Here is a 25,000-nt window from a genome sequence, read left to right as displayed (position 1 = left end):
CCTTCTGCTCTCCCTCTCCCTCCCTCCCTTCCTCCTTCCCTCCCTCCTTCTCTCCCTCCCTCCCTCCCTCCCTCCTTCCTCTCATTTCAAACGTTCCATCTGGTCATAATTTTCTCGCACCTTTCCATCTCCCTCTCTCTCTTATTTGCTCTCTCTCTCTCTCTCTCTCTCTCTCTCTCTCTCTCTCTCTCTCTCTCTCTCTCTCTCTCTCATTTACTCTACTTTCCTCCATTTCTTTCCCTTCTTTCTTTATTTTCCTTCTTTTCTTTCTGATTTTTCTCTTTTCCTCGTTTCTCCTTTTTTTCTTCATTTTTTTCCTCTTTTTCCATTTCCTTTCTTTTACTGTTCTCCCTTTTATCTCCCTTCTTTTCCTCCCTTTTCCTTAGCTATTTTTCCTCCCTTTCCTTACCTCCCTTTCAAACCCTTTCCTTCATTACTTACCCTCAACCTTTCTCTCCCCTCTCCCTCCCTCTCTCTCCCTCCCGCCCTCCCTCCCTCCCTCCCTTCTTACCTGTGAAAATATGTCTGTCCACCTGTGTCTCTGTCTCATAAATCACACACACACACACACACACACACACACACACACACACACACACACACACACACAGACACACACATCAATCTATCTATCTGATGATGGCAATTATGACTACCTATCGAGGATGACAGATTGCCTGCTTAACCTATCATTATCTATCGAATAAGTAGGTTTATATAGTAGTAGTAGCAGCAGAAGTAGTAGTAGTAGTAGTAGTAGTAGTAGGAGGAGGAGGAGGAGGTGTTGTAGTAGTAGTTGTTGTAATAGTAGTAGTAGTAGTAGTAGTAGTAGTAGTGGTAATGTTTTTAACTTCTATCGATATTTTCATGCTGACTGGTCTTCTGAACTTGCTAACCCCCCACCCTTATACTGTCCAAATCCCTTATGCAAGAGTTCAACATCATCATCACTCTTTCATCCCTTCTGCTGGTAAACTCTAAAACAGCCTTCTTTGTCTGTATATCTTCCTGCCTATGACCGCACGCGATTTTCTACTGCTTACCCATATACTGTCCAAATCCCTTATGCAAGAGTTCATCATCCTCTTCACTCTTTCATCCCTTCTGCTGGTAAACTCTAAAACAGCCTTCTTTGTCTGTATATCCTCCTGCCTATAACCTGACCTCCTTCAAGAGAGTCAAGACACCTCTCGAAATTGACCTCTTGTTTGCCCTCTTCCCCTGTCTCGTCGTCTTGGAGCATTGTCTGGCGGGTGTTTTGTTGGGTCATTGTTTCAGTGCCCTTCAGCTGTCTCCCTTGCTCTAAAAAATAATAATAATACTAATGATAAAAATAAATAAAAATAGATAAAATCTCTCTCTCTCTCTCTCTCTCTCTCTCTCTCTCTCTCTCTCTCTCTCTCTCTCTCTCTCTCTCTCTCTCTCTCTCTCTCTCTCTCTCTCTCTCTCTCTCTCTCTCTCTTGCATCCTACCTTTCCCTCCTTTTTTCCCTCCTTCCTCCACATTCACCATCTTTCCTCCACCTCTCTTCCTCCTTTCCTCCCTCTTTTCCCTTCCTCTTCTATTTCCCTTCCATTCTTCCTTTTTCATTTTGTTTGTTTTTCCTTCTCTTTTCCTCCCTCTCCCATTTTCCTTCTTCCATTCCTTTCTTCTTTTCCTCCTCGTTTTCTTTATTCTTATTTCCCTCCTTTCTTCTCCTTTCTTCCCCTTTCCTTCACCATCCTTCCCTCCTTCCTCTCCTCTTCCCTTGCCTTCTACTTGTCCGTCCTTCTTTTTTCCCTCCCTCCCTCACACTTGCAACCTTTCCTCCACCTGTTTTCCTCCACCCCTCCGTCTCACTAACCATCTTTCCTTCCCTCTTTTTCCCTCCCTCTCTTCCCTCCACTTCCCACCTTTCCCTCACCTGCCGTCCTTCCTTTTTTTCCTCTCCTCTCATTCGCCATCTTTCCTCCCTCCTCCCTCACACTCGCCACCTTTCCTTCCTCCACTCCTTCCCTCCCTTCTCCGCTAATTACCTGGAGCCAATTAAGACCAGGTGAGGTGCCCGCCCAGGTAACCACGTGACCCCCTTACCTGCCCCGACCCGCGCCTCACACCTGTGGACGAACGTGGGAAAAAAACTTAATGGGGAAAAAACTGGATGAAGGGGAAAAAAGGGGTGGGAAGATATTAAGGGGGAAAAAAAGGGGGAAAACTGCTTAAAGGGAGAAACGAAAGGAAAAGATGATGAAGAGGAAAAGGGGAAAACGGATGAAGAAGGGAGAAAAGAAAAAGAGAGGAAAAAAGGGAGAGGAACAGAATAAAAGAAGGAAAGGGAGAGAAGAATGGAAGGAAAAGGAAAAGAAGGAAAATAAAAAGACGACGAAGAGGAAAAAAAAGAGGAAAACGGATGAAGAAGGGAAAGAAAAGAAAAAAATCAGAAATGGAAAAATATAAAGAAAAGATTGAAAAAGGAAAAAAAACGAAGAGGAAAAAGAGGAAAAAAATGATGAAATTGGGGAAAATAAGGGGAAGAAATTGATCGGGTGGGAAAAAATTGTATTGGGGAAGATTTGAACACCCAAGGACACAGACAGACAGACAGACAGACAGACAGACAGACACACACACACACACGCACACAGGCAGACAGACAGACAGACAGACAGATAGACAGATAGACAGACAGACAGACAGACGGACAGATAGACAGACAGACAGACAAGCAGACAGACAGATAGACAGACAGACAGACAGACATCCTACACAAGGCAGCTCCTGTAGATGGACCCTTTTGTTTGTTTGTTTGTTTGTTTTTTGCCCTTGAAACATTTGAAACATTTAATTTTATGATCATGTTAACATTTAAATTTTACCTGAGTTGCCTCCCTCGATGTAAAAATTAAAGTTCATGTTCTTTTCTTCTTTTCCTCCTTTTCTTCTAACTAGATTTTCTTCTTCCATAATTTCTTCTTTTTATCTTTTCTGTTTTTTTTAAATTATTTCCTACTTTCTTTCTTCCTTTCTTTCTTTCTTCTTCTTCTTCCTCAACTTCAACTCAACTCTTTTCTCTTCTTTTTGTTATTTCCTATCTTTCTTTCTTCTTCTTCTTCTTCTTTTTCTTCTTCTTTTTCTTTTTCTTCTTCTTCTTCTTCTTCTTCTTCTTCTTCTTCTTCTTCCTCAACTTTAACTCAACTCTTTTCCCTTCTTTTTGTTATTTCCTATGTTTCTTCTCCTTCTTCTTCTTCTTCTTCTTCTTCTTCTTCTTCTTCTTCTTCTTCTTCTTCTTCCTCAACTTCACGCCTGCCCAGTTTGTTCTTCTCATCCCCCACAAAGTCCATGAGCCAGTTCTTGCCTACTTCAATCTCTAACTGTTTATCTTCTCTCCCTCCATATCTTCTTCTTTATCATAGTTTTCCTTCTTTTTTTTCTTCTCTCCCTCATTTTATTTTTTTTCCTCCTTTTTCTCTTCTTCTTCTAACTGGATATTCGTCTTCCATAATTTCTTACTTTCTATCTTCTCTGTTTTTTTTTCTCATCTTCTTCTTCTTCTTCTTCTTCTTCTTCTTCTTCTTCTTCTTCTTTCTCACGCATTCTATCAAACGGTATATCATTACCTTCTTCCCAGACACCTCCATCTTCCTCCTCCTCCTCCTCCTCCTCCTCCTCCTACAGACAGGTCTTCTGGTGTCTGTTCTTCCTATGTATTCCTATGTAATCCTCCTCCTCCTGTTCTGAATTCGTCCACCTTAACCGTTGCTGATGTCGCTGGCTGTACCATGGTCAGGATCATTGATGTATACGGTGAACAGCAGGGGACCCAAAATTGATTCCTACAGGGCGCCTCGACCACTGCATCTTTCCTTTTTCCTTCATTTTCCTCCCCTCCTGTCCTTCTTTATTTCCTTTTCCCTTTACTCCTTTTCCCTCCTTCTCTTCCTCTCTGTTTTATTTCTCTTTTTTTCCTCGTCCATTCCTCCTCTCTTCCTTTTTATCTCTATATTTTTCTGCCTTTCTTCTTTTTCTTCTTCTTTTCTTTTTCTTTCCTTCTTTCCCTTTTTTCCTCCCTCCTATACCTCACTTATTTTCCTCCTCCCTTATTATTATTATTATTATTATTATTATTATTATTATTATTATTATTATTATTATTATTATTATTATTACTTATTATTATTACAAAAGCATAATACACACACAACATTCCTTCTTAAATACATCTCCCTCCTCCTCCTCCTCCTCCTCCTCCTCCTCCTCCTCCTCCTCCTCCTCCTCGCCGGGTCGGTTCAAGATTGCTTTCTCATTCTCTCTCGGGAAATATTCCTGAGAGCGTCTAATGACATTGCTCAGGTGAGAGAGAGAGAGAGAGAGAGAGAGAGAGAGAGAGAGAGAGAGAGAGAGAGAGACTTGTTTGCGGCTTAATTTGGTTTTGTGATTATTTGTTATGCAAGGTGTGTGTGTGTGTGTGTGTGTGTGTGTTTACTATTATCATTACTACTACTACTACTACTACTACTACTACTACTACTACTACTACTACTACTACTACTACTACCACTACTACTACTACTACTACTACTACTACTATTACTAATTCTATCATGTTGAGTCACGGTCGGAGGTCAAAAGTCACGTGACCTGACCTGACCTCTTCCCCGCCTTCCTTATCACACTGCGGAGGAGGAGGAGGAGGAGGAGGAGGAGGAGGAGGAGGAGGATGTTATAAAGATGATGTTTATGGTCGTAATGTGTTATTCTCTCTCTCTCTCTCTCTCTCTCTCTCTCTCTCTCTCTCTCTCTCTCTCTACCGGTTACATATAAATGCCAGAAGGAGGAATAAAAAGAAGAGGAGGAGGAGGAGGAGGAGGAGGAGGAGGAGGAGGAGGTGACTGGAAAGGAGCTAAAGGAAGAACGTGTGATAGAGTGCGTGAGAAAGAAGAAGAAGAAGAAGAAGAAGAAGAAGAGGAGGAGGAGGAATATACGGATGATAAGTAATAGAAGAAAACAAAAAGATAAAGAGATGGAGGAAGAAATTTAGGAAGAGGAGAGAAAATGGAAAAAGAAGAAGAAGAAGAAGAAGAAGAAATTTAGGAAGAGGAGAGAAAATGGAAAAAGAGGAAGAAGAAGAAGAAGAAGAAGAAGAAGAAGAAGAAGAAGAAATTTAGGAAGAGGAGAGAAAATGGAAAAAGAAGAAGAAGAAGAAGAAGAAGAAATTTAGGAAGAGGAGAGAAAATGGAAAAAGAGGAAGAAGAAGAAGAAGAAAAAGAAGAAGAGAAGAAATTTAGGAAGAGGAGAGAAAATACAGTTAGAAATAGAGGAGGAGAAAGAGGAAGAAGAAGAAGAAGAAGAAGAAAAGGAAATTTAGGAAGAGAAAAGAAAATACAGTTAGAAATAGAGGAGGAGAAAGAGGAAGAAGAAAAAGAAGAAAAAGAAGAAGAAGAAGAAGAAATTTAGGAAGAGAAGAGAAAATACAGTTAGAAATAGAGGAGGAGAAAGAGAAAGAAGAAGAAAAAGAAGAAGAAGAAAAAGAAATTTAGGAAGAGAAAAGAAAATACAGTTAGAAATAGAGGAGGAGAAAGAAGAAGAAGAAGCAGAAGAAGAAGAAGAAATTTAGGAAGAGAAAAGAAAATACAGTTAGAAATAGAGGAGGAGAAAGAGGAAGAAGAAGAAAAAGAAGAAGAAGAAAAAGAAATTTAGGAAGAGAAAAGAAAATACAGTTAGAAATAGAGGAGGAGAAAGAGGAAGAAGAAAAAGAAGAAGAAGAAGAAGAAGAAGAAGAAAAAGAAGAAGAGGAAATTTAGGAAGAGAAAAGAAAATACAGTTAGAAATAGAGGAGGAGAAAGAGGAAGAAGAAAAAGAAGAAGAAGAAGAAGAAGAAAAAGAAGAAGAGGAAATTTAGGAAGAGAAAAGAAAATACAGTTAGAAATAGACGAGGAGAAAGAGGAAGAAGAAAAAGAAGAAGAAGAAGAAGAAGAAGAAGAGGAAATTTAGGAAGAGAAAAGAAAATACAGTTAGAAATAGACGAGGAGAAAGAGGAAGAAGAAGAAAAAGAAGAAGAAGAAGAAGAAGAAGAAGAAGAAGAAGAAATTTAGGAAGAGAAAAGAAAATACAGTTAGAAATAGAGGAGGAGAAAGAGGAAGAAGAAGAAGAAGAAGAAGAAGAAGAAAATAGAAAAGAAAATACAGTTAGAAATAGAGGAGGAGAAAGAAGAAGAAGAAGAAAAAGAAGAAGAAGAAGAAAGAAAAAGAAGAAGAGGAAATTTAGGATGAGGAAAGAAAATACAGTTATAAATAGAGGAGGAGAAAGAAGAAGAAGAAGAAGAACAATAAGAAGAAGAAGAAGAAGGAGCGAAAGGCTATATAAGTAGAGAAAACGATGATAACAAAGAAGTGATTAAGAGAAAAAAAAAACAATGCAGGTGTCTTGAAGAGGTGAGAGAGAGAGAGAGAGAGAAAGAGAGATGAGAAGCGTGAGAAAGATACGAAGGAGGAGGAGGAGGAGGAGGAGGAGGACAGATGGTTGACCTCTCTTAAACTCTTAATTGTTCTAATAATAAGATGAGGACAGATGGAGGAGGAGGAGGAGGAGGAAGAGGAGGAGGAGGAGGAAAGGTGGTCAGTGGAGAGATGAGAGGAAAGGAGCAACATCTCCCTCCTCCTCCTCCCTTTTTTCATCTCCTCCTCCTCCTCCTCCTCCTCTTCTTTTTTTTCTTCTCCTTTCTTTTCTTCTTGTTCTTGTTCTTGTTCTTCTCCCTAAATGGTCGAGAGAGAGAACTTGTATTTAATTGCTGTATGTAAAATGTAAAATAAATAAAACACACACACACACACACACACACACATCAAGAGAGAGAGAGAGAGAGAGAGAGAGAGAGAGAGAGACACATTGCATTGATTTTCTTTCACCTTTAACCTATGTGATTAAGACTCTAATTGCTGCCGTGTGTGTGTGTGTGTGTGTGTGTGTGTGTGTGTGTGTGTGTGTGTGTGTGTGTGTGTGTGTGTGTGTTATTGAATTCTTTGTTTTTTTTTTTTACTTTTTTTGCTGTATTATTATTTTCTTTATTTCCTTTTCTTTGTTTTTTTTCTTATTTCTTTTTCGTCTTTTCTGCCTCTTGTACTTTCTCATCTTCGTTCTTTTTTTCTTTCTTTCTTTTCTCTTTTTTTATATTTTTAGTTCTTTTCTTTTATTCTTTATTTTCTTCTTATTGTTTGTTGTTGTTGTTTTCCTTTTTATTCTTTTCTAGTTGTTGTTTTCTTTTCCTATTTTTCTTATTTCTTCATTTCTTTCACTTCTTCTTTTCTTCTTTTTCTTTCTGGATATTTTTTCATTTATTTTTATTTCGTTATCTGATTCATTTTCTTCTATTAATTATTTTCCTTATCAAGTTCATTTCCTTCAGTAATATTGTTTTCACACACACACACACACACACACACACACACACACACACACACACACACACACACACACACACCTTGCTCCAATTACGTTCACAGCCTGACCTTTCCCCTCCCCCCCTTTCCTCCCTTCCCTCTTCTTCCCCTCCCTTCCCTCTTCCCCCTTTCATCTCCCTTCACGCCTCTCCCTCTGCCTGTGAGACGGAGAGGAAGGGAGAGAAGAAAGGAGGAGGAAGAGAAAGGAAAAGAGAGAAATAATAAGTAGTAAATAAGGAGAGGAGAGAAGGAAGGAGAGGAGGAAGAAAGGAAGAAGAGGAAAAAGAGAAGGGAGAATAATGAGAGAGAGAGAGAACATAGAAGAAAAAGAAAGAGAAAAAGAAAAGAAAAAAGGAGAGGAGAGAGAGAGAGAGGACGAATAGAAGGGAGAGAAAAGAGAAAAAAAAAGAGAATTATAAACGTAAAGAAAGACAGTGGAAGAGAAAAGGAGAGGAAAGAAAAGAGGAAAAGAAGAAAAAGAGAAAAAAGGAAGGAAGAAATGTCTAACCAAAAAAATAAATAAAAAAAGGGAGGAAGAAGAGGGGAGAGAAGAGGAGGAGGAGGAGGAGGAGGAGAGGAAGAGGTAGGGGATGAAGGCAACAGAAGGAAGAGGGGAGAGGAAAAGATGGAGATGAAGGTGACAGAAGGAAAAGAAGGAGGAGGAGGAGGAGGAGGAGGAGGAGAGGAAGGTAACAGAAGGAAGAGGGGAGAGGAAAAGATTGAGATGAAGGTGACAGAAGGAAAAGGAGGAGGAGGAGGAGGAGGAGGAGAGGAAGGTAACAGAAGGAAGAGGGGAGAGGAAAAGATTGAGATGAAGGTGACAGAAGGAAAAGGAGGAGGAGGAGGAGGAGGGGAGATGAAGACGACAGAAGGAAGAGGAGGAGGAGGAGGAGGAGGAGGAGGGGGAAGAGACAGTTGTAAGATGTGCAAAAGGGACAGATGTGTGTGTGTGTGTGTGTGTGTGTGTGTGTGTGTGTGTGTGTGGACAGGAAGGTGTGTAGACAGATGTGTTAATGAGGGCAGGTGTGGGCAGGTAAGGAGGAGGAGGAGGAGGAGGAGGAAGAGGAGGAGGAGGAGGAGGAGGAGACCGTACCCACCAAATGTTGCAAATGCTCACACTGCAACCTCCTCCTCCGCCTCCTCCTCCTCCTCCTCCTCCTCCTCCTCCTCCTCTCGTGCCCATCTGCTTCCCTTAGGCGGAGGAAACAGTAGCACTCCTCCTCCTCCTTGTTCTTCCTCCTCCTCCTCCTCCTCGATAAATGAGAGAGGAGGAGGAGGAAGACAGAGGAGGGGAGGGAGGAAAAGAGAAGAGCACGTGACAATGATTCTAAATAGGAAGATGAGGAGGAGAGATGAAGGAAAGGAGGAGGAGGGAGAGGAGGAAGAAGGAAGAAGGGCTCTCTCTCTCTCTCTCTCTCTCTCTCTCTCTCTCTCTCTCTCTCTCTCTCTCTCTCTCTCTCTCTCTCGCTCTCTAAACTAAGCGATAGATAAGAGAGAGAGAGAGAGAGAGAGTCAGCTGGTTACCTTCTCTCTCGCTCTCCTTCCGTCTTTTCGATACCCAACTGTCCCACTGCCTGTCTACTGAGAGAGAGAGAGGCAGATACCCTCCCTTTCTTTCTCTCCCCTTACTTTCTTTCCCCCTCCTCCTGCTCCTCCTCCTCCTTCTCCTCCTCCTCCTCCTCCTCCTCCTCCTCCTCCTCCTCCTCCTCTTCCTTCTCCTCCTCCTCCTCCTCCTCCTCTCCCCTCTCTGTGTCTTATCACCTCTGTACAGCTCTCCCCTCACCTCCCCCCTTCTCTCTCTCTCTCTCTCTCTCTCTCTCTCTCTCTCTCTCTCTCTCTCTCTCTCTCTCTCTCTCTCTCTCTCTCTTACATCGCCAGCTGTCTATCTGGCACAAACCGTCAAAGTCTCTCTCTCTCTCTCTCTCTCTCTCTCTCTCTCTCTCTCTCTCTCTCTCTCTCTCTCTCTCTTACCAGTGTTCAGATTTAGCTAAAAATTATTATGACGATGATACACACACACACACACACACACACACACACACACACACACACACACAGCACGCGCCGCTGTCTGATAACGTACACAAAGCAATGAGAGAGAGAGAGAGAGGGGGGGGAGAGATAAGAGAGATAGAGACAAAGGGGAGAGGAAAAAGAATCATTAATAAAAGAGTAAAAAAAATATATATAAACAGGAAGAAAAGAAAGAAAACAAAAGTGAAAAGTTTACAGAAAAGAAAAAGTTATTAGTTAATTTTTATTGTATTCGTTTTTATTTCCTTCTTTTTCTTCATTTTCTTCTACTTCTTTTTCCTCCTCTTTACTTTTTTTCTTTTCCTCCTTCCTCTTCTTTTTCTCCCTCCTTTTCTTCCTCTTCTTTTTCTTCTTTTTCTCATTCCTTCCATTATTATAATTTTCTTTTTTCTTTCTTGTCTTTCCCATAATGCCCAGCCAGGTGGTCAAGGTAAGAGGAGGAGGAGGAGGAGGAGGAGGTGAGAGGTGGGGCAGATGTTCACCCAGAAGCAGGCACCTGGTCTCCTCCTCCTCCTCCTCCTCCTCCTCCTTCTTCTTCGTCTCTTCTTCCATATGTTCTCTATTGTATGTCGGGTTTTTTCGCATTGTTCTTCCTCCTCCTCCTTTTCTTCCTCCTCCTCCTCCTCCTCCTTTTCTTCATTCTTTCCTTCCTTCTTTTCTTCGCTGTTTTTCTCGTCTTTTATTTTTCTTCTTCCTTTTTTTCTTCCTCTTTCCTTGTTATTTTTTCTTCCTTATTTTGTGGTTTCTCTTCTTTTTCTTCTTCCTCTTTTTTCTTCTTTTGCTTCTCCTTTTTTCTTCTCTTATTTTCCGTCATTTACCTCCTCCTCCTTTTCCTTTTCCTTCTTATTTCCTTCTTCATCGTTTTTTTTCCTTTTCTTATTTTTCTTCTTCGTCTTCTCCTTTCCCTTCTTCTTTTCCTTCTTCCTTCTCCATTATCCAACATTCGCAAGAAAAAATAAAGAATAATATATACAAGAGAGAGAGAGAGAGAGAGAGAGAGAGAGAGCAAAAAGAAAGCGAGGAAGAAATGGAGGGAAAGGAAGGACGCGCTTGGGAGGGAAAAAGTGAGCGAGGAGGAGGGAGAGAGAGAGGGAGGGAGGGAGGGAGAGAGAGAGGGAGGGAGGGAAACAGAGATGGCGGTAAACTTCTTGGAGGCACGCGTCTCTCTCTCTCTCTCTCTCTCTCTCTCTCTCTCTCTCTCTCATCCATTTTTTTCCTCTCTTCCTCTATTTTATTTTATTTATCTCCCTTTTATCTCTCTTCCTCTCTTTCCCTCTTTCCTCTTCCCTGTTATTTCCCTCTTCTCCTCTTCCTCCTTTTCTTCCTCCTCTTAATTTTTTTTTCCTCTATCCATTTACTTTTTCTTATCCTCCTCCTCTCTTCATTTCTTCCTCCTCCTCTTCCTTATTTCCTTCCCCTACCTCAATTTCATCTTCCTTATCCTCCTCCTCCACTCTTCCCCTCTTTCCCCTCCCTTTCTTCCCCTCTTCCTCCTCCTCCTCCTCTTCCTCCTCTTCCCCTCCCCAAGCCTCTTCTCATCTCCTAATCCCGCTTTGAAGTGTTAGATACCTCCTCCTCCTCCTCCTCCTCTTCCCAAACGCCGGCGCCAGGAGGAGGAGGAGGAGGAGGTGGTGAGGGGGTAGGAGGAGGAGGGGGGGAGCGCAGGTGGCCACTCGCAGCTGTTCTTCTCCTCCTCCCCCTCCTCCTCCTCTTCCTCCTCCTCCTCCTCCTCGCGCAACAAAACTGCCAAATATCACAAGAAAATAAAATAAAAACATGAATTATACGAGAAATTATGTCATTTTTCTTTTGTTTTTATTCCTTACCTGGGTCAAAGTGTGTGTGTGTGTGTGTGTGTGTGTGTGTGTGTGTGTGTGTGTGAGAGAGAGAGAGAGACTGTTCTATTGCTCGCTTCTTTCCCTCCTCCTCCTCCTCCTCTTCCCTCTCCTCCTCCTCCTCCTCCTCCTCCTCATTCACTCTTTAGGTTTTCTCTCTCGTTTCGACCCATTCAATGTTGTTTAAAGTGTGTGTGTGTGTGTGTGTGTGTGTGTGTGTGTGTGTGTGTGTGTGTGTGTGTTACCATTACTACTACTATTACTACTGTTAAACCATCAACAAAAACAACAACAACAACTACTACTACTACTACTACTACTACTACTACTTTTACTACTACTACTACTACTACCACTACTACCATCACTACTACTACTACTACTACTACTACTACTACTCCCGCTTTGCTAAATGGGTAATTATCGTCATTATATTCTAAGTGAAAGTAGTAGCGGAAGGAAGGAAGGAAAGTAGTAGTAGTAGTAGTAGTAATAGTAGTAGTAGTAGTAGTAGTAGTAGTAGTAGTAGTAGTTCTTGTTTTTGTTTTTGTTTTTAGCGAATGGTTGCTTGGTGGGAAATGTGTGTGTGTGTGTGTGTGTGTGTGTGTGTGTGTGTGTGTGTGTATGTGTTTAATGACAATTGTGTAATAATAAAATGAAGTCGATTGCATGTCAACGATTCACACACACACACACACAATGACAGACATGCACGTAATCATTGGTACACACAGATTCTTACAGTGTGTGCGTGTGTGTGTACGTCTCCCTGTGTGTGTGTGTGTGTGTGTGTACCGCCACCGTCACCACCACCACAGCCCGCCGCCGCCGTCTGCCCTCTCGCGGCCAGACAGCCAAACACTCCCTCAGACACACACATACACATTACCCCCTCAAACACACGCAAATTCCCACGCACACGCACATTTCCAAACACCCCCAATGCACGCAAACTCTAGATGGATCCTTCTCACACACATACAACCAAACAAAACACCCATATCACCCCGAATTAAGGTAAATAAGCCCATTTTTTTTAGACAGACTTCAGTGACCGGGACACAAACTCACTCAAAAAAACACTCAGATTCCCACGCTCACACATTTCCAAACACCCCCAATGCACGCAAACTCAAAATTAAACCTACACACTCACATCCATGCCAGAAATCACCCAAATCACCCTGAAATAAGCGAGATAAACCCATTTTTCTAGAGTGACGAGGGGGCCGGGGAGGTGAGTGGTGACCGTCGGCAACACTCACTCAAAAAACACGCGAATTCCCACACACACGCAGATTTCCAAACACCCTCAATGCACGCAAACTCTAGATGGACTCTTCACACACACGTAGCCACAAAAAGTAACCCGAAACAACGTCAAATAAAGGAGATAAACCCATTTTTCTAGAGTGACTGCAGCGGTCGGGGAGCGAAGCGGTGGCTGGCGGCAGTGGGCAACGTTTCCCTAGCCAGTTTGACACGAACCTCGGGCGTGAGAGGGTGTGCCGCGCCTGTCTCCCGGAGCCCTCACACGTTCACCTCCTCCACCACCACCACTACCACCACATCACCACCAGCAGCGCCTCCCTCACCGCCTCCGCCTCCGTCGCCATGCGGTGGCCAACACATCCCGTGGTCATCGCGACGGCCCTACTAACCTTGACGTTATGCATATCACAGGTGAGATTGGATAATTACCTCGTTTTACCTGTGTTCGTGTGTGTTTGTTGGTTACGTGATTCTTGTGGTGTTTAGTTTTAGTTTCGTGTGTGTGTGTGTGTGCGTGTGTGTGTGTGTGTTATGCATATCACAGGTGAGATTGGATAATTACCTTGTTATACCTGTGTGTGTGTGTGTTTGTTGGTTACGTGACTTAGGTGTTTAGTTTCAGTGTGTGTGTGCGTGTGTCTGTGTGGTGTTTTAGTTTCATCTTAGTTTCGTGCGTGTGTGTGTGTGTGTGTGTGTCCGGCAAGGTCAGGTTAGGTAAGGTTGTTAATTAGCTCGTTACCTGGTCTTGTGTGGAGACTGATCGCGTGATTCCAGTCAAGTGGTTCATCTTGTTTCGTGTGTGTGTGTGTGTGTGTGTGTGTGTGTGTGTGTGTGTGTTAATTCGCAGTTTTATTTAGTCTTGTCTAGTTTAGTTTCGTGTTTCTCTAAGTGCGATATCGATGCTGAAGTTTCATTCGTGTGTGCGTGCGTGTGTTTCGTTGAAGAGGTCACACTGAAAACTCCGTGAAACACTCATATCTTTACGGCCTGGGAGTGTTGCTGTAATGACCTGGGTGTAGTTTGGGCTGGTTCAGAAGAGTGTACAGGCGGTCAAGAGTAGTTTGGGCTGGTTATGAGTCTGCCAAGTGTTTTAAGAGCAGTTTGTGGTAGTCTATAAGCGTTTAGCATCATTGACGGGAAGTTTGGGTTAGTTTTCAAGTGTGTTGGGGCAATACAAGCTCGTTTTAAGGCCAATAGCATGATTTAGAAGTGGCTTTTAGTAGTGTTGAAGCCTGTGACGTGTGTTAGGTGAAGTTCAGGGTTGTTTTTCAAGACTGGGTGTAGTTCTGGGTAGTTTGCAAGAGTTTAGCATCGTTTAAGTATAGTTTGTTAGTTTTCAAGCCTCCTAAGTATATTCTAAGGTATTTTTAGAGTGTTTAGCATCATCCAGATAAAGTTAGATTAGTTTTCAAGTCTCTAACGTGATCTAGGGAATGTTTAAGTAAGTTTTCAAGTGTCGGTCCAATTTGAGTTAGTTTTCATTGCTCTGAGTATGGTTTTAGGTAGTTTTGAAGCCTTTGAGTATGGTATAAGGTGGTTTTTAAGCCTCTGAGTATGGTACTAGATCGTTTAAGGTGTGCATCATGTAACAAGTGTCGTTTAGTCCAGTGTTTAAGCCTAAAGTGCCATCTCTTGACCGTCCCCTCTCCCTCCTCCTCAGGGCTCGGCCAACGCAGTCTTCGAGCTCCGCCTCAAGCACTTCCTCAACGCCAACGGCCGGGACATCGAGGGCCACTGCTGCCAAGGCTTCAGGGACGCGCGGGGCCGCTGCTCTGGCTCCTGCAGCACCAAGTTCCGCGTGTGCCTCAAGGTGTACCAGGAGGAGATCGACCCCTCGCCGCCCTGCACCTTCGGCGAGGCCATCACCCCGACCCTCGGCGAGAACGATGTGGACTTTTCGAAGGCGGACCTCGGCGCGTTCGCTAATCCCGTGCGCTTCATGCTGGCGTCCTGGCAGGTAAGAAACGAAGGGAGGAAGGTGGAGAGTTTAGCTTGTGTATGTGTGTGTGTGTGTTAGGGAAGCGAAGGAAGGAAAATGGAGCTTGTGTGTGTTATGTTAGACGAACGAACGAAGGACAGAAAAGGTGTTAAGGACACGAAAGACTGGAACAGACAAGGGAAGGATGGGAAAAGAACGATGAAAAGAAAGAAAATAAGAGTGTGTTAGTGTTTGAAGTTGGAAATTGAAGTTGGAGATTAGGTTTAAGACGTTGATTGCTTTAGTGATTGTTCTAGATTCGTGTTGTTCTTGTGCCGTGTGAAACAATGAAGATGACACTGAAAAAAAAGAACAGTTCCATCGCTCCCAAGGTGCTCAGAAAGGGAACGTGAGGAAATGAGAAAAATAAAAAAGGAGGAAAAAAAAGTGATAATTGAACCTTGGAAAACACGAAGCCGGAGAAAAACTGTAGTGTGGTGAAAGAATTATATACGAGAAAGTGATTTGACGATCGTGAAGAAGAGGAACACAAAAAAAGAAGCAGGATTATCATTTAGTGTGTGTGTGCGTGTGTTTGTGTGCCCCCCGATCTCCACTACAAGTTTCAAGTGTTGCGAGTGTGTGAAGCAAGCGAATGAAACAGTGAAACACCCAAAGGAAGCGTGAAACTTGCGTGAAACTGATCCCTAACTAAGCAAATCGAAGAAATATCAGTGAAACGGAGACACACTTGTGAAACTCGGTGAAACAAAGATGAAGGGTAGGCGAAATATGATGAAACTCGGTGAAACTTAAACGAAAATTGATAACATAAGGGTGAAACGAAGACGAAACTTGGTGAAACTCGGTGAAACAAAACTACTCTCAGTGAAACGAGGAATACCCCAAAATGAAGCTACACGGTCCTCTAGTGTGCGGTGAAACTTTTTTGAAACTCGTGAACCACCTGACGGGATCTTATGTCTGTGCCAGTTTCATCTGCTACAAGGAAAAAAAACAAAAAGAAATAAAGAAAAAAAATAGATAAGGAATGAAAAAAAGAGAAAATGAGATACACGAGAAAGAAAAAAGAAAAAAATAATCAGCATCGCTTCAAAAACTCGACTTGCAAGTTTCTTTTTTTCCTTCTCTTTTTTTCCTTCTCTTTTTCCCTTCTCTTTTTTTTTCCCCTGTAAGTATAGTTTCTTCTTGTGTGGTGATGCTGATGGTGATGATAGTGATTGGATCCTCTTTCTCTCTTCTTCTTTTCCCTCTTTATCCTCTTCCTCTTTATCCTCTTCTCCCTTCTTCTTTCCCTCCTCTCTTTGCTGATAGTGACTACATCCTCTTCTCTTTCCTCCTCTTCTTTTCCTTCTTTTTTCCTCTTCCTCTTTATCCTCTTCTCCCTTCTTCTTTCCCTCCTCTCTTTGCTGATAGTGACTACATCCTCTTCTCTTTCCTCCTTTTTTCCTCTTCCTCTTTATCCTCTTCTCCCTTCTTCTTTCCCTCCTCTCGGTGATGATAGTGACCATCCTCCTCTCTTTCCTCTTTCTTTTCCTTATCCTCTCTTGTCTCCCCTCTTCTTTCCCCTCATCTTCCTTCCCTCCTCTCCCATCTTCTTTTACTTCTCTATTCTCTCTCTCGCTCTCTTCTTTCCCCTTTCTTTTCCTCATCTTCTTTCCCCTCCTCTTCTTTCCTTCCTCTCCCTTCTTCTATTACGTCTCCATTCTCCTTCTCTCTTCTTCGTATAGTGATTTATTTACGTGTGATGGTGATGATGATGGTGAACGAAAAGACTTGGAATAGACTGATCAAGGAAGGAATAAGGAAAACAATGAAGGAAATAACGAAAATCTGAAAAAAAGTGAAACGAAACTAAAAACTGAACAAGAACGAGGAAAAAAGAATGAAAAGAATGAACTGGGAAAACAAGGAAAAATACAGTGGAATGCTTAACAAATAAATAATCTTAAATGTGTGTGTTCGTGTGTCTGTGAATAGTGGATTAAGTTTTATTGGTGGTGCGGAAGCGTGAGGCAATGGACCCAAACCTTTTCTCTATTTCTACACAGGGAACCTTCTCGCTCATTATCGAAGCCTTCCACGACGACGGCACCAACGAAACGGCAGCCTACGGAGGTGAGTTGGCCCATTAAAGTTTGCTCTAAAATTAAAGTTAGCTCTAAAATTAAAGTTAGCTCTAAAATTTAAGTTAAGCTCTAAAATTTAAGTTAGGTACCTAAAACTGAAAGATACCACATTATCATATAGAGGCTCATTAAAGTTAGCTCTAAATTTAAAGTTAGCTCTAAAATTAAAGTTAGCTCTAAAATTTAAGTTAAGCTCTAAAATTTAAGTTAGATAGGTACCTAGAACTGAAAGATACCACATTATCATATAGAGGCTCATTAAAGTTAGCTCTAAAATTAAAGTTAGCTCAAATTTAAGTTCTGGGGTGGAAATCTAAGGGTGGGACATGCCTGGTTTCTCTCTCTCTCTCTCTCTCTCTCTCTCTCTCTCTCTCTCTCTCTCTCTCTCTCTCTCTCTCTCTCTCTCTCTCTCTCTCTCTCCAGTTAGTATACAGTTCTTAAAATTTCTTTCACACGGTCAGACACACACACAGAGAGAGAGAGAGAGAGAGAGAGAGAGAGAGAGAGAGCTATCTTTACCTTGCTATCTCTCGCTCTATCTCAACACCGCAAAGATTATAGACGTAATGACAATCTGTGGTCTATAGTGGAATTGGAACCTGTTATCTGTTATTATTATTATTATTATTATTGTTATTATATGAAGATAAAGTGAAAGGAGGATGATAAACAGGAGTAAGAGGTTAGAAAGTCAGTCAGTCAGTAAGTCAGCTAGTCAGTCAGTCAATCAGTCAGGGAAGGAAAGGAAAGGAAAGGAAGGGAAGGGAAGGAAAGGAAAGGAATAGAAAGGAAGGGAAGGGAAGGAAATGAATGAAGAAAAGAGAGTCGTTCAGTCAGTCAGTCAGTCATCCAGTCTAATTCATTCATTCATTCACTTCTCATTCATCCAGTCATGCAGCCAGTCACACACACACACACACACGTTTCATTATCTCGCAGCAAATTGTCGAGAAAATAACAGACTGCTAAGTGATTGCGATGTTGATCAATGCTCCCTCTCTCCCTCTCTCTCTCTTTCTCTCTCTCTCTCTCTCTCTGATGGTGTTACGTATGTAGTAATAGTAGTAGTAGTAGTAGTAATAGTAGTAGTAGTAGTAGTAGTGGTAGATAATTCGTGTTTTTCTTGTTTTTTTTCTTCTTGTTTACTTTATTTTCGTTAGTCTTGAGGAAACAAACAAACAAACATACTCATTTCAAACTATCCAAACCACAAACAACAACAACAATAAGAGTGATGTGAGAGTTAATGGTGACCGCATGATAGGCTATATTCTTTTCCAGGCCTTTTCTTGGTTTTCCTTCGTTCTTTTTCTTCTCATTCTCATTTTCTTGCTATTTCTGCCACACACACACACACACACACACACACACACACACATTAGCCAGTCACCCAGTCAGTCAGTCAATCACCCAGTCAGTCTGTCAGTCCTTAACACACACACACACACACACACACACACACACACACACGATCAGTCAGTCAGTCCTTAACACACACACACACACACACACACACACACACACACGATCAGTCAGTCAGTCCTTAACACACACACACACACACACACACACACACTCACGATCAGCCAGTCACCCAGTCAGTCAGTCAGTCCTTAACACACACACACACACACACACAGGACAGATGGCTAGGCTACAATGGACCATAAAGGCGTAGAACAGATGGAGAGAGAGAGAGAGAGGGAGGAAGAGGGGGAGAGAGAAAGTTGGGGTGGGGAGAAGTGTAGAGAAGTGGGCAGGACAAGTAGTAAAGAGGGAGAGAAGGAGGGAAATAGTAGTAGTAGTAGTAGTAGTAGTAGTTGTAGTAGTAGCATTAAAATTATAGTGTTTAAGTAATGTGTCTTTTTTCTCGTTTTATTTCGTTTTTTCATTCGTTCACACACACACACACACACACACACACACACACGAAGAAGAAGAAGAAGAAGAGTAACAACCATATAATAAAAGATTAGAGAAAGGCAGTGAGTAGGAGGAACTGAAGGGAAGGAAAGAGGAGGAGGAGGAAGAGAGGAAGGAGGAGGAGGAGGAGCATGGAGGGAAGTCACAGGATATTAGTGGTCGCCCCGGGGCCTTCAGGGACGCGTAGGACCCCTGGGGCATTGTAGGATAGGCGCCCAGAGGAGTCCTATTGCCAGAAGCCACCATCCTACCCGTACCTCCCTCTGCCCCGCTGCTACCCTGTCACTCTCAAGCCCCGCGCGCGTGTTCAAAGTACCTCGTTTTATTTCGCCTATTTATGGTGTTTTAAGGGATGGTGGGTATGTTTTAGGGTTTGGGATGTGTAGAGGGATGCTTTAAGTGTTAGGTGTGTAATGGGTAAGGTTAGGAAAGGGAGGGATAGGGTAGAAATAGGGAAAAATATGGAAGGAATAGGAAAAGTTGAGCGTTTGGATGTGAGTAACTATCTTGTTTTATTTCGCCCTTTTCCAGTGTTTTTATGGATGGTGGTGGTGTTTTAGAGCTTGGGATGTTTAGATGAATGTTTGAAGCGTTAGTTATGTGAAGGGTATGCATGGGAAAGGAAGGGAAGAGGTAGAAAAAGGAAAAATATTGAATGCATTGGAGAAGAGGAACCTATGGAAAGAAGTATTGATGGAAGTACCTCGTTTTATTTCGCTTTATTTTCGTGTTTTAAGGAATGCTGATGGTGTTTTAGGGCTTGGGATGTGTAGATGAATATTTGAAGTGTTAATTGGGTAAAGGACATGCTTAGAAATTGAAGGGAAATGGGAGAAAAATGGAAAAATATGAAGACAATTAGAAAAGAGAAATGAACGATAAGAATTGTGGCTTGTAACCTCATATTTATTCGCTCGTTTTGGGTGTTTTAAAGGTTGACAGCTGTGTTTTAAGGCTTCCAATGGGTGAAGGGAGGCTTTAGGTAGACAGTGGGTAAGGGGAAAGGTAAGAAAAGACAGGGAAAATGGAGGAAAGGAAAGGAAAGGAGGAAAAGATATGCAACTAGTATGAATTTGAAGTACCTTGCTTTATTTCGCTTTTTCTTGTGTTTTAAGGGATAGTAGCTGTGTTTTGGGGTATGGAGTGGGTAGAGGAAGGCTTTAGGTAGACAGTGGGTAAGGGGAAAGGCAAGAAAAGACAGGAAAATGGAGGAAAATGAAAGGAAATGAGGAAAAAAATATGCAACGAGTAAATATTAAGTACCTTGTTTTGTTTCGCGTTTTCTTGTGTTTTAAGGGATAGTAGCTGTGTTTTAGGTTATGGAGTGGGTAGGGGAAGGCTTTAGGTAATGGCAGGGTGAAGGGCATGGGTAGGAAAGGGAGGGAAAGGGGAGGTAAAAGGGAGGAAAGTTAGGAAAGGGAAGTTGGTAGCTATTAAAACGCCCGCCACACGCCATGTTTCCCTCCCCTCCCTCCTTCCCTCCCTTTCCTCCCTCCCTCCTTCCTTCCCTCCCTCCTTCCTTCCTCTCTTCCCTCCTCCTCCTCCATTTCCTCCTTCCCCCTTCCACCTCCCTCTCCTCTCTCTCTCTCTCCATCCTCCTTTTTTTTTCCTCCTCTTCCTCTCATCTCTTCCCTCCTTTCACATCCTCTTCATATTCGTTCCTCCTCTTCCTCTTCTTCCTCCTCCTCCTCTTCCTTTCCTCTTCCCTTTCATTATTTATCCTTCCTCCTGTTTCTCTTCTTCCATTTATCCTTCCTCCTTCCTCCTCTTCTTCCCTCTTCTTCCTCCTCCTCCTTCCCTTCTCATTTCTTATCCTTCCTTCTCATCTTCCCTCCTCCTTTTTCCTCTTCTTTTCCCCTTCGTCTTCCTCCTCCTCCTCCTCCTCTTCCTTCGTTTCGTTAATATATAAATGTGATGATCTTGTCCTTTTGTTATTTCGACTTTTTTTTTCTTTATTTTTATTTTCTTTGATCGTGACAGTCTCTCTCTCTCTCTCTCTCTCTCTCTCTCTCTCTCTCTCTCTCTCTCTCTCTCTCTCTCTCTCTCTCATTTTTTTCTCTTCCTCATTTTCTTTATTCTTTTATTTTCATTTCTCGCATTTCGCTTTCGTTCCCACGCTTCTTCTTCTCTTCCTTTTTTCTTTTTTTCTTTTTTTCTTTCCTATCCTCGCCATTTGTCCTTTAGTCTTTGTTTCTGTTATTTTCTTTCTTTTTCTTTCCCTTCCTTGTTACGTTGAATTGTCTCATTATTATTATTATTATTATTATTATTATTATTATTATTATTATTATTTCTCTCTCTCTCTCTCTCTCTCTCTCTCTCTCTCTCTCTCTCTCTCTCTCTCTCTCTCTCTCTCCTTTTCTCTCCCCTTTTCTCTCCTTTTCTCTCCCCTTTTCTCTCCTCCCCCCTTTTCTCTCTCTCTCTCTCTCTCTCTCTCTCTCTCTCTCTCTCTCTCTCTCTCTCTCTCTCTCTCTCTCTCTCTCGTCATTTATCAGTCCCTTCTGCCTCTTTTTCCTTCCTTTCTTCCCTCTCTTCCCCCTCCCTCCTCCTCCTCCTCCTCCTCCGTGGTGGTTCCCAGGGTTGTCGCTCCACCTGAGTGAGTCTTTTTAACACACCTTTACCTGCGGAGGTCAAAATGCTGGTTGACGGGTTGGCTGGAGACTCTTTGGTGGTGTCTGGCAGCGGTGGTGGTGGTGGTGGTGATGATGTACGGTTGCATGTTTCTTATTTTTCTCTTCTCTTTTTCTGTCAACTCCTTTATCCTTTCTTTTCTCTTCTTATTTATCTTTTTTTATCTTTTCCTCTACTTTGTCCTTACTTTTCTCTTCTCTTTTTCTCTCCTTTTTCCTTCCCTTTTCTCTTCTTATTTCTCTTTCATTGTCTCCCTCTCGTTTATCCTTTCTTTTCTCTTCTTATCTCTTTTTCTATCTTTTCCTCTACTTTTTCTTACTTTTCCCTCTTTTTCTCTCCTTTTTCCTTCATTTTCTTTTTTTAATTCTTTTTGTCTTCCTCTCCTTTATCCTTTCTTTTCTTATTTATCTTTGTCTTCCTCTATATCGTCCTTCCTTTTCCCTTCTTACTCTTTTTCTGCCTCTTCCTCTCCTTTGTCTTTATTTCTTATCCTGTTCTTTCCTCTCATTGTTGTTATTATTGTTATTGCGTATTCCTCGTTCTCCAAAAATACTTTATCGTCCTTTCTTTCTCTTCGTTTATTTTATCTTCTTATCCTTTCCTCCCCTTTCTCTTCCCTTCTCTTTCTTCTTTCTCCTTATCCTCTTCTTTCCCTTTCTCTTCGCTTTTCTTTCTTCCTCCTTATCCTCTTTCCCTTTCTCTTCCCTTCGCTTTTCTTTCTTCCTCCTTATCCTCTTTCCCTTTCTCTTCCCTTCTCTTTCTTCTTTCTCCTTATCCTCTTCTTTCCTTTTCTCTTCCCTTCTCTTTCTTCTATTCTCCTTCCTCTCCTTCCTCTTTCTTATTTAATTTTATTTATTTTTTTGTTCTGTCCTTTCTGTCTACCTCTTTTATCTATTTCTCTCTACTCCTTTTTGCTCTTTCATTCTTATTTTCCTTTCTTATTGTCTTATCTCTGTTTTCTTCCTTTTCCTTTACTTCTCTTTCCTCCTCTTCCTCTTCTATCTTTCCTCCTCCTTATTATATATTTTCCTTTATTTTCTTCCTTTCTTCTCATTCTTTCGTTAGTTTCGTTAATGTTTAGAATTTAGTTTATTTTTTCTTCCTCGGGTCATTTTATTCTTTCTTTTCCTTCCTCCTTTTTCTTCTTTTCCTTCTTTTATTTCCTTTACTTAATTTTCTCCCACCGGAAACTCTGACCAGCCACTTCCCACACCCTCTTCACCTCTCTCTCTCTCTCTCTCTCTCTCTCTCTCTCTCTCTCTCTCTCTCTCTAAGACAAACCATTAAAAAAACACGATATGACTGAATGAATAAATTTATATCCCTTAAAGAGAGAGAGAGAGGAAGAAGGAACTAGTTTTTGTCCTTTGCTTCTTCCTCAGTTGGTCTCGTTAACTAAACTGAACACGAGGTAGAGCTAGCTTTAATCTCTCTCTCTCTCTCTCTCTCTCTCTCTCTCTCTCTCTCTCTCTCTCTCTCTCTCTCTCTCTCTCTCATTCATCATCTAAGTAGTGCTAGTAATGGTGGCGGTTCTCTCTCTCTCTCTCTCTCTCTCTCTCTCTCTCTCTCTCTCTCTCTCTCTCTCTCTCTCTCTCTCTCTCTCTCTCTCTCTCTCTAACGGTTTCGGAAAGCTTCATTCATTCATTTATTTTTTCTATACTTCATATTTTTTCTCATTTATTTTCTTTCGTCTTCTTCGTTATTTTTCTTTCTCCTTATTTTTGTTTCGTTTGTTTTTCTCATTCGTTATTATTTTTCGATTTTCCTTATTCGCATTAATCTTATTTTCTTTACTTTCCTTCTTTTATTTTCTTCATTTCACTTACATTCTTCTGTCCTTCCGCTGTTATCCTTTCTTCCTTTCATTTTTCCTTTCTTCTCTTCCTTCCTTTCCATTGCCTTCCTTCTTTTCCTTCCTTCAGACCACCTTATAATTCCTTCCCTTTCCTCTTATCTTCCTTTCTTCCTTTCTTTCCTTCTACTCTGAAATACTCCAATCTTACCCTTCCTTGTCTTTTCCTTCCCTTTCCAATATTTTCTTACTCTTATTTCCCATCATTTTCTTTTCCTTCCTTTCTTTCCTATCATACTTTTCCTTATTCTTCTTTAGCAATAGAAATAAAAATGAAAAAAATGGTTTGGGAAAAGAAAGTATAGTATTATGAGAGAGAGAGAGAGAGAGAGAGAGAGAGTTCACAAGAAATACTGCTTGAACGTGGTAATTGCAAAGGGGAAGAAGAGGGGAAGAGAGGAGGAGGAGGAGGGAAGACAGAGGTAGGCTTCTTGAGCAGTTACCAACCCCCCCCTCTCCCTCCTCCCTCCTTCCTCCTCTTCCTCCGTTGCGAAAAGTTGCCATTTAGCGATATTTTTATTTCCTCTTTTTATCTCCTCCTCTTCCTCTTCCTCCTCTTCCTCCTCCTCCTCCTGTTTGCTCTATTTTTCTATATCTTTTTTGTTTGTTTTACTTGAGGGAGGAGGAAGAGGAGGAGGAGAAGAGGAAGGTGGTGGCGACGGCAACTCCTCCACCTCCACCTCCTCCTCCTCCTCCTCCTCCTCCACAATCTTTCCCACGGTCCATGCAGTCAACCCGCTCCTCCTAGTCATGCGCACACACACACGTACACACACACACACACACACACACACACACACGTCTACACCTACACAGACACTTACACACACACACACACACACACACAGGGGCTTGCTGGCTCGGCTCTCTCGCTCCCTCTCTCTCTCTCTCTCTCTCTCTCTCTCTCTCACACACACACACACACACACACACACACACACACACACACACACACACGAGCCCTCAGGTGTGTTTTTCTTACCTGTGTAATAATAAAGAGTGGGAAATACCTGTCCCCTACGTCTCTCTCTCTCTCTCTCTCTCTCTCTCTCTCTCTCTCTCTCTCTCTCTAAGGATGTGATGTAGCTCGTTTTAGTTGTTGTTTTCTTTCTTTTCTCCTGTTCCTCTTTTGTATTCACCTCTTCCTCCTCCTCTTCTTCCTCCTCCTCTTCCTCCTCCTCTTCTTCCTCCTCTTTATACTTTTACTTCTGTTGATAATAATAATAATCCTCCAATTTTCTCCTCTTTTTCCTCCTTCTCTCCACTTCTCTTTCCTCCTCCTCCTACTCCTCTTTCTTGCTTCTCCTCCTTCTCCTGCTATTCCTCTTTCTTCCTCCTCCTCCTACTCCTCTTTCTTCATCCTCTTCCTACTCCTCTTTCATGCTCCTCCTACTCTTCCTCTCCTCTTCCTCTCCTCTTCCTCTCTTCCTCCTCCCCTTTAACCATTCATACGAATACACCACTTTACCTAACACACACACACACACACACACACACACACACACACTTCAACGGGTGTTTATATAAGTGGCCAAACACCCAAACAAGCGCGTCACTTCATTAACACTTCACGCCAAACTCCACTTCAATAACTCTCCCTTCTTCCTCTTCTCGTTAATAGTGGAGGAGGTGGTGGTGAGGGAGGTTAAGTTAGGTTTAGATGTAGTAGAAGTAGTAGTAGTAGTAGGAGGAGGAGGAGGAGGGGGGGAGATGGTGGGGAGGGAGGCTGTTAGGTTTAGAAGTGATGGAAGTAGAAGGAAGGTGAAGAGGAGGAGGAAGAAGAAGAAGAAGAAGAAGAAGAGGGGGCAAGATGTTGGGGAGGGAGGCTGTTAGGTTTAGAAGTGATGGAAGCGGGAGGAGGAGGAGGAGGAGGAAGAAGAAGAGGAGGAGGAGGAGCGTTGGTTTCTGTCCCTCACTCTGCAAAAACCTTACCTCTTTCTGATTATGTGTGGGAAGAAGAGGAGGAGGAG

General features: G+C 42.2%; 1 protein-coding gene across 1 annotated transcript in view; it reads left to right on the top strand.

Moving 5' to 3' along the window:
- LOC126997060 (delta-like protein 1) overlaps positions 1-25,000 on the top strand; it is a 77,363-nt gene that overhangs the window by 43,970 nt on the left and 8,393 nt on the right. The window contains exons 3-5 of the mRNA XM_050858098.1: positions 12,696-12,967; positions 14,217-14,513; positions 16,547-16,613. Coding sequence (XP_050714055.1) covers positions 12,899-12,967; positions 14,217-14,513; positions 16,547-16,613 — 433 coding nt within the window. The 5' untranslated portion in view covers positions 12,696-12,898. The remainder of the gene's footprint in view (positions 1-12,695; positions 12,968-14,216; positions 14,514-16,546; positions 16,614-25,000) is intronic.

Source organism: Eriocheir sinensis, chromosome 11 (genome assembly GCF_024679095.1).
Source record: "Eriocheir sinensis breed Jianghai 21 chromosome 11, ASM2467909v1, whole genome shotgun sequence".
Taxonomy (NCBI): domain Eukaryota; kingdom Metazoa; phylum Arthropoda; class Malacostraca; order Decapoda; family Varunidae; genus Eriocheir; species Eriocheir sinensis.
This window is presented reverse-complemented; position numbering and strand designations above follow the sequence as displayed.